The sequence below is a fragment of the Petaurus breviceps genome, unplaced genomic scaffold, assembly GCF_028583685.1.
Source record: "Petaurus breviceps papuanus isolate PSGF00001 unplaced genomic scaffold, PetGlider_PUasm1.0 90865, whole genome shotgun sequence".
In the NCBI taxonomy this organism is placed as follows: Eukaryota; Metazoa; Chordata; class Mammalia; order Diprotodontia; family Petauridae; genus Petaurus; species Petaurus breviceps.
In genome coordinates this window covers 859,289-872,483 of record NW_027187367.1, presented here as the reverse complement: position 1 = coordinate 872,483, position 13,195 = coordinate 859,289, and the positions used below count along the sequence as shown (strand labels likewise).

Here is a 13,195-nt window from a genome sequence, read left to right as displayed (position 1 = left end):
GAGCTAGAAGTGACAATAGACTGTCTCTGTGCCAATCTGGTGCATGGCCACAGGAGTGACTTCTCACCTTGGTAACCTTGACTGTGTATGTCACCATACTTTATGGCCTCACGAAATATCCTCTTATTATTCTCCACATCACCCCTGATGCTTTAGTAGGAGCCAGGGTAGTCTGACCCTGTACTCCCTTGTCTACCTCCCCTCCCCCTCCCAAGTTTTGGTTTTCTATCTCGAAAGAGGCAGCATTACCAGACCTTAGGGGTATCTTTTCCCGAAGCTCTTGTTGGCTAGAGAGGAGAGAGTCTGATTTCAGGGTGGGGGGCAAGGGGGGGCCGGAGGGGGGGGCAGAAAGGTGAGGGGATCCTCTAGCCTCCTTTGTCTAACGGCTTGACAAAAGGGGGCTGGCTTTCCAAACAGACACAGGTGTGAAGAACCTGTTTCTGTAGTGTTTGCTTAGCTCTGTTAGGGGTCTTACAAGCACTGTTGAAAGAAGGTTACTTTGTGTTCAGCCTTGCCTTAAAGCTTCCTAAGCACTCAATAAACACAGACTACTGATCTCTTGGGCACTTATCTTGAATCTAAAGCCAGTCCTTGGCTAGAAGGGAAACCCCAACTTCCTTGACTGATGCTTTTGATTTAGTGAAAGCCTTTTCAAAGAGAGAAGTTTTACATTTTTCTTCCACTTTGATCCGTGTGTTGGGCATTTTATTTTGGATCAACTCTCCTATCAAAGATAAATAAAGATCCAGAAAAATTTGTACTTTTTATTTTATTTCACTTTTAGGCCTTTTAATTTTTATTGGAGGTTGCTGTGGAGATGATCAAAAGGAGAATACAAGGAGTTAAAAATAGTCCAATTTTACCCTCTATAAGCATCAGCTTTCCTGCTGATACTTTAAATTAGAGATATTTGTTGAATTAAAAATAAGTTGGTAGGCTGTTGGAAGAAGTGAATCAAATCAATCTTGACATTCAATTCAAGTCCATTGAACAAGCACTTTTGTAGATCCAACTGTGTGTGTGCTCGGCTAGGCAGGCACTTGGGACACAAAGCAAAAACATTCTACCTGAAAGCTTATCTTCTACTAGATAAAGCATTTACCCTGATAAGTAAATACAATATAATTGGGAGGAGGGAAGTTGTAAGAGGGAATAACAATGAAGGAAATCAGGAAAAAGAAGTTGCTTGGAAAGAAATGGATTCTAGAAGAAAAAGGTGAACAGGCCAGTATATATCAGCCTTGGAGGACAGCCCATAAAAAGACACTGAGGCAGGAGATGGAAAGCTGAGTTTGGGAAACAGCTTAGTTTTGTTAAAACCTAGAGACGTAAGAGTAATAATGGTAACAGCCTCCATTTTTTGAGCAATATAAGAGGCAAGGTACTCTACTAAGAGGAATGGGAGAGAAATAGTTAACATTGGTTAACTGGATGGGAGAAAAAGTTGGTTCCAACATCTTTCACATTCATTTCTTTCTTCCCACACATTTTGATGGCAAGGTAGGCTGGGCCAGAGTTGACTTTAAATGCCAAGCCAAGGTGTTTGTATTTTACCGTGGAGCCAATAAGGAACTACTGAAGATTTTGGACATGGTCTGACCTGTACTTTCAGAACATTATTTTGGCAGCTGTATGGAGATACTTAGTAAAGGAGAGACTGGAATCTGGGAAACCCATTAGGTCATTTTAAGATGTAATAAGGACCTTAAACTAAGATGGTGGCAATGTAAGAGAAAAGAAATTTCTGTGCCAAGCCTTTTTCTCTCAAGTTAACCTAAACACCACCTCTTCTACCTCCCTTTTCTCCCAGCAGAGTCCCTCACCTCTTACTTTGCTCCCCAGATTGAGGCTGTCATGAATTCCCTTTCCTTCCAAATTCCATAGTTCACATAATTTGAGTATCATCTTGCCCCTCCTCATCTTCCGTTCTCCATGTCAGAGGATGAAATTGCCCTGCTCCTTACTAAGGCTGTGACTCTATCCCTTCCCGACTCATTACGAATTAGTTCCTTCTGTCTTCCCCTTCTCTCTTCCCAATTTTCAACCTTTCCTTATCCCTTGGCTTTTTTCCTGCTGTCAGTATTCTGTCTCCATAGCTGTAAAAGATGTCTGTCTCCTTCCATTCCCCTTTAAATTTGTTATGTGATATGACCTTTTATATCTGGGTCACATCCATTTGTATCTGTGGTATGCCGTGTAGGATGGTGGTCTAACCCTACTTTCTCCCAACCTGCTTTCCAGATTTCCCCAGAACATTTTGTTGACTAGTACATTGTTACCTCACTAGTTGGTGCCCCTGGCATTATATCACTGTATTCAATTGTTCGTGGATTTTGTGTGCCTAACCTGCTCCAGTGATCAACTTTTATATTTTTTAGCCAGTGTCAAATTAAGTGATTCCTTCTTTGCAGCATAGTTTGATATATGGTACTAAGCTTTTTCTTTCCCCCCTTTTTTTTCATTATTTCCTGTGAAATTCTTGACTTTTTGTTCTGCCAGATGAATTGTTATAATTTTTGCTTAGTTTTATAAAGCAAGGCCTTTCCTCCTCTGGAGACAGGGAATCATAATAAATGTAGTACCTCACAGAGTTGTTGGGTTTGGTAGTTTGGTTGGTATGACACTGAACCTATAAATTAATGTAGGTAGAAAAATTATTTTTATTATATTAGCACATGCTAATGATCAGTTAATTCCTAGCAAGTTGTTTAAGTTCACTTTGTAAAAGTGTTTTGTAGTTACAATCACATAATTTTTATATTCTGCCTTGGTAAGCAGATTTCAAGTTACATTCTTTAGTTATAATTTCTCTATCTTTTCCTGCTGAGTTTTGTTGGAAATATATAGAAAGATTAATTTTGTGGGTATTTATTTCATATCCTGCTTCTCTCATTAAGTTAGTTGATGTTACAAAAGTAACATCATAACCTCTAGGATTCTCTAAATAAGCTGTATTATCTACAAAAAGTGATGTTTGTATTTTGTCTTTTGCCTGTGTTTATTTCCTAAATTTCCTTTTCTTATCTTATTGCTATGGCTAGCATTTCCAGAACCATATTAATAATAATAATGACAACTGATGTAGTGAATTGATTGCAGAACTTGAAGCAGGAATACTTGAATTCAAATCCCTCCTTACACACTTACAAGCTCTGTGATCCTGGGCAAATTACTTCAACTCTGCCTCAATGATAACATCTATCTCATAGGCTTGTTGTGGAAAATCAAAATAAATGAAATAATACGTGTAGAGTGTTTGACAAACCTTAAAGCATTATGGAAATGCTATTATTATTATTATTATTATTACTTTACCCCTGATTCTGTTGGAAAAAGCCTCTAGTGTTTTTCATTTACAGATAATGTTTGCCGATGCTTTATGGTTAGCTACTATTTACAATATCAGGGAACCAGTTTGTTTATTCCTATGTTTTCAAGTGTTTTTAAGATGAAAGTTGATTTTTGTTTTTGTTATTTATATGGTTAGTTGTGTTTGTAGTTTTCCTACTATTGAAGCAACTCTACATTCCTGGCATAAATTTCATCTGGTCATATTATGTAGTATTTTTAATATGTTCTCATAGTCCTTTTGCTAATATTTTATTCAGTATATTTTCATTGATATCAGGACCATATTGCCTCATAGAATTTGGTAGGATGCCATTTTCCCCTCTTTTTGAAAACAATTTATTTAAAATTGGAGCTAATTCTTTGAGTGATAGAATTTATGATTTGTTCAAATTCTTTTTTCTGAGATTGGTTTATTTAGATTCTCTGCTTCTTGTTCTGTTAATCTGTGTGTTTTGTATTTTTGTAAATATTCATTTCATTTAAGATATCTGTTATGTAATTGGGTAGAATTGTTTCAAATAATTTTCTTTATTTTTCATAGTCTGTGTTTTCACTTTTCTTACTGGCAGTTTAGTTTTCCTCATTTTACTAATATTTGCTAAAGGTTTTAATCTATTTTATTATTTTTCCTGCCCCCAAACCCCAGCTTATTTCAATAGCTTTTTTGATTTGTAAGAGATATGGAACCAAGCCCTCTCTTATGTGACATCTCTGGATGGTTTTATTTCTTCTGATATGGTGGGCTAAGGCAATGATTTCTTTTCAAATGCCAGATTTCTGGAGCTGGCTTTGGCTTTAAACTTGTTGACTGATTGAATGATTTTGAGGTACACTTGACAAGATGTGGAACCTAATTGCATAAGAAAGGTGAGGGAAAGTGCATAATCCTTGAATTTTTTAATTTTGGGGAATTGACAAAATGTTCTCAAGAGAAACAGAGAAATTAGGAAGAGTGGTGGGATTTAGGGAAGATAATGTTTCAGATTTTGACATGCTGATTTAATATATCCAGTTGGGAGTTGATGAGGTGGAAGTGGAGTTCTGGAGAGAGAGAATGGTCTGGATTTATTAAAATGGGAATCATCCTCAAAGAGATGATAATGAGAGCTTATGAGATCACCAAAAGAGATAGTGTAAAGAGAGAAGAAAAGGATGTCCAAGGACACAGAGTTTGGAGGACATCCATAGTTGGGAGATACTTCTCTAGCAAAGGAGACTGAGATGTCCTTAGACAAGTACGAGAATCAGGATGGAGAAGTGTTATAAAAGCTGAGGGAAGAGAGACCATCCAAGTGGTCATTAGTTTTAAAGTTGAAAAGAGATCAAAAGGAGATGCCCTCTTCTATAGAAATGAAGAAATTATTAACCAGGGCAGGGGTGGAGGGACGGGGGGGGGGCGGTGAGGAGGGAAGAAGGGAGAGAATCTGGAACTCAAAGTTTTAAAAACAAATGTTAAAAAATTGTTTTTACATGCAACTGGGAAATAAGATGTATAGGCAGTGGGGTATAGAAATCCATCTTGCCCCACCAGAAAGTAAGGGGGAAGGAGGAAGAAAGGGAGAAATAAAAGAGAGGGCAGACTGGGGGAAGGGGTATGCTTGCCATCTTGGGGTGGGGGGGTAGGGGAGAGATGGGGAGAAAATTTGGAACTCAATATCTTGTGGAAATAAATGTTGAAAACTAAAAATAAATAAATTCTGGGGGGAAAAGAAATTATTAACCTTGAAACACACTTTAAGTCAAATGCTAGAAGACTTGGGAAGTGAGAAAGTGGAGGCAAAGAGTGTGGGCATATAATTTTTTTCTTAGGATGCTAGTAGATGATATTTATAGAGATTTTAAGGTTTACAAAATGCTTAAATTTATATCATTTTATTTTCACAATAACTTGTAAAGTAGGCACCATAAATATCATCATCTTCATCTTACAGAAGAGGAAACTGAACATCAGAGAGGTTAAGTGACTTGCCCATCATCTCACAGCTAAGTGTTGAAAGAGTGAACAACCACTCCTTTCGTGATTCCAAGTCCCACTTCTATTTCCTGGGTCTCTTGTTTCATAAATGAAACCAAAAGATATGAAGAAGTTGTAGCTAAATAAGTCAGTCATGAGACCATAGAGCTCAAGTTGGAAGGAACCTCAGAAATCATGTGATCCAACTCTCTTAACTTTGGAGATGAGGTAAAGAGCATTATCACCTTGTATACAGTTACACAGATAGTAAGCAGCAGACCCAGAATTTGGACTCACATTCCATGACTCCAGATGTAACACTCTTTCTGCTTCCACTGTAGACTCTGCCTTCCCAGTATCTGTAGCATCCTTCACCTTCTCTCCATTTACATGGCCACTGCTCTAGTTTTAGGCCACCATTACCTCTCATGTTGACTAGTGTAATAACCTCTCAGTGGATTTCCCTCTTTTTCTCTCCAATTATCCCCCATGTAGCTGTGAAAGTTATAGTTAAAGCAGAATTTTGAACATTTCACTAATTTGTTCAAGATGCTTCAAGAGTTCCCTGTTTCCTCTAGGTAAAAATATAAATCCCTCTGTTGGGCATTTGAAACCCTTTTCAATTTTACGTCTATCTTTCTAGACTGACTTGGTATTCCATCCCTGTTATACCCTCTATGTTCCAGCCAAATTGATCTTCCTGTTTCTTGTAGACCACTATTCTTCATGCCTAGCAACTGTCCTTTTTTCAGCCTCTCAGAATGCTGAGCTCCTTCAAGAAACCAAGTGGCAGCAGTAAACCTTCCCAAATCCCCCGAGTCATTGGCATTCTTCCTCCTCTCCGAAGTTATTTGTATATGCAGTTATGCCTTCCACATTGTGAGGTTAGGGGCATGAGCGTCTGTGATCTGGAAAATCTTTGTACAATTTTCTGGTCCTCCTTTTGTATTAGAGAAGTCTGAATTTTTTCTTTTATGGGGTGTTTACAGTACCTTATTGTAAAATTTGGGTTAAATATTTGGTCATAGGCTCTGTGTTATCTGCTGGCCTTCATGGCTTATGCAAAACTCCAAAAAAAATACCATTTAATTTCTTATGCTGACATATAATATATTGAAACTAAAACCATGATGGGGAAAGTCAGATGTGGAAGGGATAACTGTAGTTTGTATTTACTTAACTATTTGTATCTTCTTGTCCCCTCTACCCCAATAAAAAAATTTGGGAACAGGGGCTCACTTATTTTTATCTTTGTATTCCCTACTATTCCTAGCACTCAATAGGCAAGCTTAATCTAGCTGAAGCAGCAAGATGTCCTGAGGGAGATCTAGAAGAAAACATTGCCAAATGTGTCAAAAACACCATCACTACCACCACCTGAACCACTACCTCCCTATAGCAGTTTCCCTCAGACTCTGATGGAATCAGCCCGGGATCCAGATGTCATGGGTTCCAGGAATTGCAGTGCCCCCAGCCTACCAATTCTGTTATCAACTGGTGCTGCATCCATTTTCAGGGAAGCTAACCTTATGGAGATGTGACCTGTCAACTGTCTTCACAGGTGCTAGATGCTGCATTCTCAGCAGCCAATAACATCTGAAAGCCTCATGGTGTGAATCTGGCCGGGACATGACATGAAGGTCTGCTTCTAGGCAAGATGAGGCAAAATCTCAATTATCAGGGCTCTGAGATCCAGAGATTAAGTCCAAGGTTCTGATGGGAAGGAGATAAGGATAATATCTAGAGTAGAGGCAAGGGCAGCACGAAGATGAATGGGGCATCACAAATAGGTATGGTTTTTACCAGTGGAAATATTAAGGAAGATACTCTACCTTCTGTTTTGCTGTTGTATCCTAGGGACCACCAAGTCTTTCCATCTAACTTGCAGCTAAAACCTCTTTAAAATGCTGTTCCCATATTGGAATGAGAGCAGGTACTATATTTTTAGTGCTTAGCACAGGACTTGACACATAATAGCCACTTAATAAATGCCTTTTTGTTCATGTTCATCCATTCATTAATGAATATTTTTTGTATTTCGTTGTATTAAAACTAAATAGATAATAAGCAAGCATCTACATATTCTTAATGAGTTTAAGTCACCAGATCCAAATGAGCTACATCCCAGGATACAGAAAAGAACTGGCAGATAGGATCACTAACTCACAGATTTTTGGAAGTTCGTCATAAACAGGAGAGGTCCTTGAAGACAAATGGAATCTTCACATTTTAGGACATTTTGGCTTTATAGTATCAACATTTTCTACTCAGTTCTACACAGAGTTCACTACACAGTGACAGCAGCCTCCAGGTCATTCCTCCTTCCTCAAGGAATTTAACATCTAGATTACAATTTTATCCTCTTCCAACTCTTGTCCTTATACTAGGGCACTTCCGTATCGGTGTTGATGCACCCTTAAGCCCCCTCACCTCCCAATTCTTGTCTCCTAAAATCTCATGAGCTTTTTACTCCTTCATCCCATCTCAGCAATACCTCAGGATGGTCACACATTGAATATTACTATTATCCATAAATACTATTTATAGTATAGTATAAATACGATAATAAATAAATACTATTACCCATAATTTCCACTTCCTTAATCAAAACTCTGACCCTTTTCTGACGGTAACTTTTTATCATCCCATCTCTCTGTGCCTTACCCTTTCTAAACCCATTCTTCATCCTCCTACCCCCTACCCCAATACCCCTTCTCTCATTTCAATTCCTTCCCTCTCCAGTTTTGGTTCCATCATTATCCAGTTCAGCTGTACAGTTCTCTGCACATGATTCCCTTGCTTCCTTGGTCAATCATTCCTCATCTCTTGCCAAACCTCAGCCCTGCATCACTCCCAACATTTGCCTTCTCCACTCCTACTCACATGTTTTGCTGAATGGAGCTGGAGGAAGAACATAATTGGGCTGATTTGGTACATTACAAATTCATGTTTTCCAAATTCAGCTGCGCCCTCAGTGCAATGAGGCAATCTTTTATTCCTTCTAATAGATTCCCTGCCTCCCACCCCACAAAAACTTTTCCAAACCCTCTCTTTTTCCTCAAGTCTCCCACATCTTCCCTTTCTCTCTTTCTTAGAGACCTAACCTCTTACTTCACTGAGGAAATTGAGATTAACATGACTTACTTCTTTTCTCATCTTTATCTCAAAATCCTTTGATATTGTGTTCCACCCTCTCAGCCTGACAATGAGGTGGCCCTTTTTTGTCACATGTACTTTTGATCCTCTTCCTACTTTTCAGCTCCAATCTTCCTTCTTATCAATTGGTTCCTTCCCTACTGCCTTCAAACATGACCAAGTCTTCACCAATCAAAAATAAAACCTTTTTATTAAACCCTATTGTGACCTCAAGTTATCTATATCTATATGTACACATATGTGTGTATGTGTATGTGTATCTCCCCTCCCTTTCTCAACCAAACTTCTAGAAAGGGCTTTCTATTCTCTACTTCCACTTTCTCTTTTCATTCATTCTTCAGCTCTTTGTAATCTGCCTTGTGACCTCATCACCCAACTGAAATTGCTTCCTCCAAAGTGACCAGTTACCTCTTCGTTGCCAGATCTGATGTTTTTTTTTTTAGTCCTCATCCTTTTTCAACTTATCTGCCTTTTTTGATACTACTGATCACCCTTTCCTCCTACATTACTTTTGTAATGGCTACACAGAGGGCAGGAAAATAGGAAACAGTAATACTTTTGTAATATTACTGTTTCCTATTTTCCTGCCCTCTGTGTAGCCACCCTTTCTCACTCTCCTTTGCTGGTTCGCCATCCATATGCTCCGTAACTGTCAGTGGGTCCCAAAGCTTTCTTCAGGGCCCCCCTACTCTTTTTTCTCTAAACTCCCTTTTTGTGACCTTGTCAGCTCCCATGGGTTTAATTATCATTTCTGTTCTATGCCTGTTTCTCCAGTTTCTCTTCCCTGCTTCAACTCTGTACCACCAGTTAGTTGCCTATAAGACATTTCAAACGGAATGTTTTAGAGATATCTGAAAACTTAACATATCCAAAATAAAACACATTATCTTTCCTTCAAAAAACAAAATAACAAAAAACAAAACCCAACACCTTTCTTCCAAACTTCTCTTTTCCGTTGAGAGAACCACCCTTCTCCCAGATCCTTAACCTAATCATCATCCTAGACTTCTCACTCTCCTTTGACCTACATGTTATCTTCACATATCCAATCAAGTGCAAAATCTTGTCATTTATATTTCTACAGCATCTCTCAGATCTGACCCCTTCTCTCTACTTAAACAATGGCCACTTTAATTGATTCCCTTATCACCTCTTCTCTAGATTGTTGCCACGCCTCCTAATTGATCTCCATCTCCAGGCTCTCTCCAATCCAGCTCTTCCACACAGCTGCTAAAGTGATTTTCCTTAAAGGTAGATCTGATCATTTTCCTTCCCTACTTAGTCAGCTTATTGCCTTTAGAATAAAATATAAATTCTCCTATTTATCTTTCAGAACCTTTTGTAATCCTCCCTTGTCTTCTCTATTCTCTGTCATTGTATATTACTCTCCCTCTTATTTTCTGCATTCTAGACAAACTGGTTCTCTTTCTGTTCTTCACATAACACTCTATCTCCCATCTCTATACCTTTATGCTTGATTTTTCTCCATGCCCCACCTTACCTTCAGCTCACAGAATACTTCTGTTCCTTCAAGCTGCAACACAAGCAGCACATGCCTTCCCTCTCAAACTACCTTATATGTAATTATTTTGTATGCATTTGTATTTTTCCTTTGATGACTTACCTCTCACTTTGGCCACATGACTGGCCCACATCTTTGTCTGCTTACACATCTCTCATATCTCTTTCACCATTTCCAGAATGCATCTCTCTTTATGGTACATGTTACAGAATGTTCACATACCATCTATTACCTTTATTACCTATTCATTTCCCTTGTGTGACCTACAACCTTAATTTTTCAGAGACTGGGTATTCCATGACTGATAGACATTTGGTATCATTTGAGAGAATATTGACTTTAAAAACGATGGGATTTTTTTTTAAAAGATGAGCCCTTTTTTTTTCCAGGTAGAAGCTTAGAATCATTAAAAACATGGCACCATTTTCCAAGTGCCATTCAGAGTACCTTCTCCTCCTTCTCAGTTGTAGAATCAGCTTTCTGTCCAGGTGCAGGTTTTGACCGATATCTATATCTATATCTATATATATCTATATATATATGTATCCCTTCTGTAGAACAGTTTCCATGTTTGTAAAACAAGGGAGAATTAAACTAGATGATTTCTGTGGCCCTTCACGTTTAAATCTCAAATGAAGACAGCTATGGTATATCAAATCCCTGCTCTGATAACTAAGTAGACATGTGACTTTGCTCAAGTCACAATTGGACCTCAGTTTTCTCATCTGTAAAATGAGATGGTTAGGCTTGCTGACCTTTAAGTCCCCTTCCAGCTATAACGTGCTGTGATTCTGATTCCTTGGTTCTCTTCCAGTTATCTTTAGCTGTTTTGTTTGGCCTTGCCCAGGGTGTTAGGCTGTTGGCAAGATTAGAGCCCTGACCTCCTGGCCATAATAAAGCTGCCTTTTCCGCTCAGTTTGAAATTTGATAATGAAACAAATACCAAATATTTTTCTCTCCGAGTGAAATAGGAGATAAACAGGAAGGAATCAGGGATTAAGGTGTCTCTCTAGAGGAGGAGGCTGGTGACAGGCAGGGAGTTGAGTGTCACCTCCATGTGGAGCAGAAAGGTCCAGATGTGGCTTGCCTTACCCAGGGCATTTTTCCATTTGTGTAGAGAAAATAAAATAAAGAGCAAAGAAAACAAGCATAAAATACTTTACCATATACCAGGTTCTTGCAATTGTCACTTGAGGTGTCCTTGATAGCTCTGAAGAGACGGGAGAGGGGAGGAGGGGGAGAGAAGGAACTGATCTTTTGATGTTCTGTTCCTTAGTTGTCTTTTGTGTGACCAGTTGTTTTAAAAGACCTTTTTGTTGATCTGAGGTACATATGGCAAAGAAATACCAGCCTCTTCTGTCTTTGGGGCTAGGGAAGTATGAGGTTGGGCTCCCGGGAGAGGGGTCAGGGGCCAGGAGACTTGCTTCCTTCACAGAATCTCAGAGTTGAATGGGACCTCAGAGGCCATTTAGCCCAACCTGTAATGAATAAGAATCTCTTCTACTTCACACCCAATAGCCTTTACATGAAAACCTCTAGTAAGTGGAAAACCCTTGCTTCTAAGTGCTACTTAAAAGCTACCACCCATATGATATTCATCACATTTCTTTGTATCGTAAACTTAGTTGCATATATATATATATAATATTTCATATTAAAACTTCTCCAAGAAAGGGATAGGGTCTTATGTATCGAATCAGATAATATTTGTTGAAGCTCTTGTTTACAGTATCTGGCAAATAGTAAGCACTTAATAAATGCTTGTTCCTTCCCCTTACTCTTATGTATCTGGTTCAGGCAGTGTGATATAGTGGAAGGAGAACTCAGGAGTCACACAATTACTAGTTTTGTGACCATGAGCAAGTAACTTAAATTCTTAGAGCCTCAGTTTCCCCATATGTAAAATGGGAATAATAATACACTGAGAGGTTATGTTGAGAGTTGGCTCTGAGTCAAGAGGATCTGAATTCAAATGCCACTTCTGACATATACTGGCTGTGTGCTTTTGGACAAATCAGTTAACCTCTCTGTGCCTCTAGGCAACTGACTAAAGCCAAAAGCTGAAGAGAAGGTATCTATTGGTATTGATAGAGGAGGTTTCCTCATTAGGGACCTCCCAATACCAATGAAATCATAGGCCCAACACATATATGATATATGTGTGTGCGCACATGCATATATCCAAGTATACATGTACACACATATGGATATGTGCATGTATATAGACATACAGAATTCTGTACTATGTATGTGTCAATGTCATTGTAGAAAAGTATTTTGTGAAGTTTAAACGTGAGCTATCATCAGCACTTGACATCACTTCTTTGATGGATTTTTTTATATCATCATTCTGGATTTGGATCATAAACAGTCTTATGCTGTGTGATTCTTGTCCATATGGCTCCATAAAACTCTCTGTACAGAAAATTTATCAGATGTGAGAGAGGCCTTCCTTTGGTTATTTTTGCCTTTTGTGGGTACTAGTACCAATGTTCAGATCTGCCGGTAGTAATATATTAATATCTTTGTGACTCCTCTCTCTTCATAGATATGCAGTAAAATTGGCTGGGGGTGGGGAGGTGTTTCTGCTGTGTAGTCTTGTGTCTAGTACGTACAGGAAAGCCCAGAGCAGTTCCATACCATAAACTTCTCTAGGGAGTTTGACTATCATTTGTTTTATGTCCAACACCTGGCCAAGGGCCCCCTGCCTCCAGTAGAGGCTTAATTAACATATACTGATGTGGCCTATGTAAGAATGAGTATTTTCTCACAGTAGAAGGTCTGATCAGGTAGTAGCAGCTAAGGGAAGAAAAGAAATGGAAGAGGTCTATTCCAGCCCCCACGTTTCACTGCTACCTTCCAAACTGACACTTTCTCCCTCTGCTCCCGCAGCCTGTAACTGCAACCTGCATGCCCGCCGCTGCCGCTTCAACATGGAACTCTATAAGCTGTCCGGGCGCAAGAGCGGGGGTGTCTGCCTCAACTGTCGGCACAACACTGCTGGTCGCCACTGCCACTACTGCAAGGAAGGTTACTACCGAGATATGAACAAACCGATCACTCACAGAAAGGCCTGCAAGGGTGAGTGGGGCAGAGGGGGAACCTCCTTACATTTTAAGTGACCTCTTCTCCACTCCCCAATAGGACCGCTAAAATCTGAGTAATCATTGAGCTCTGTTCCCTCTTTCTGCAATCCTTTTCCTCCTCTGTTT

At 39.1% G+C, this 13,195-nt stretch overlaps 1 protein-coding gene across 1 annotated transcript in view; it reads left to right on the top strand.

Annotated features, from left to right (window-relative positions):
* NTN1 (netrin 1) overlaps positions 1 to 13,195 on the top strand; it is a 440,610-nt gene that overhangs the window by 237,411 nt on the left and 190,004 nt on the right. Inside the window, exon 3 of the mRNA XM_069073087.1 lies at positions 12,876 to 13,064. Coding sequence (XP_068929188.1) covers positions 12,876 to 13,064 — 189 coding nt within the window. The remainder of the gene's footprint in view (positions 1 to 12,875; positions 13,065 to 13,195) is intronic.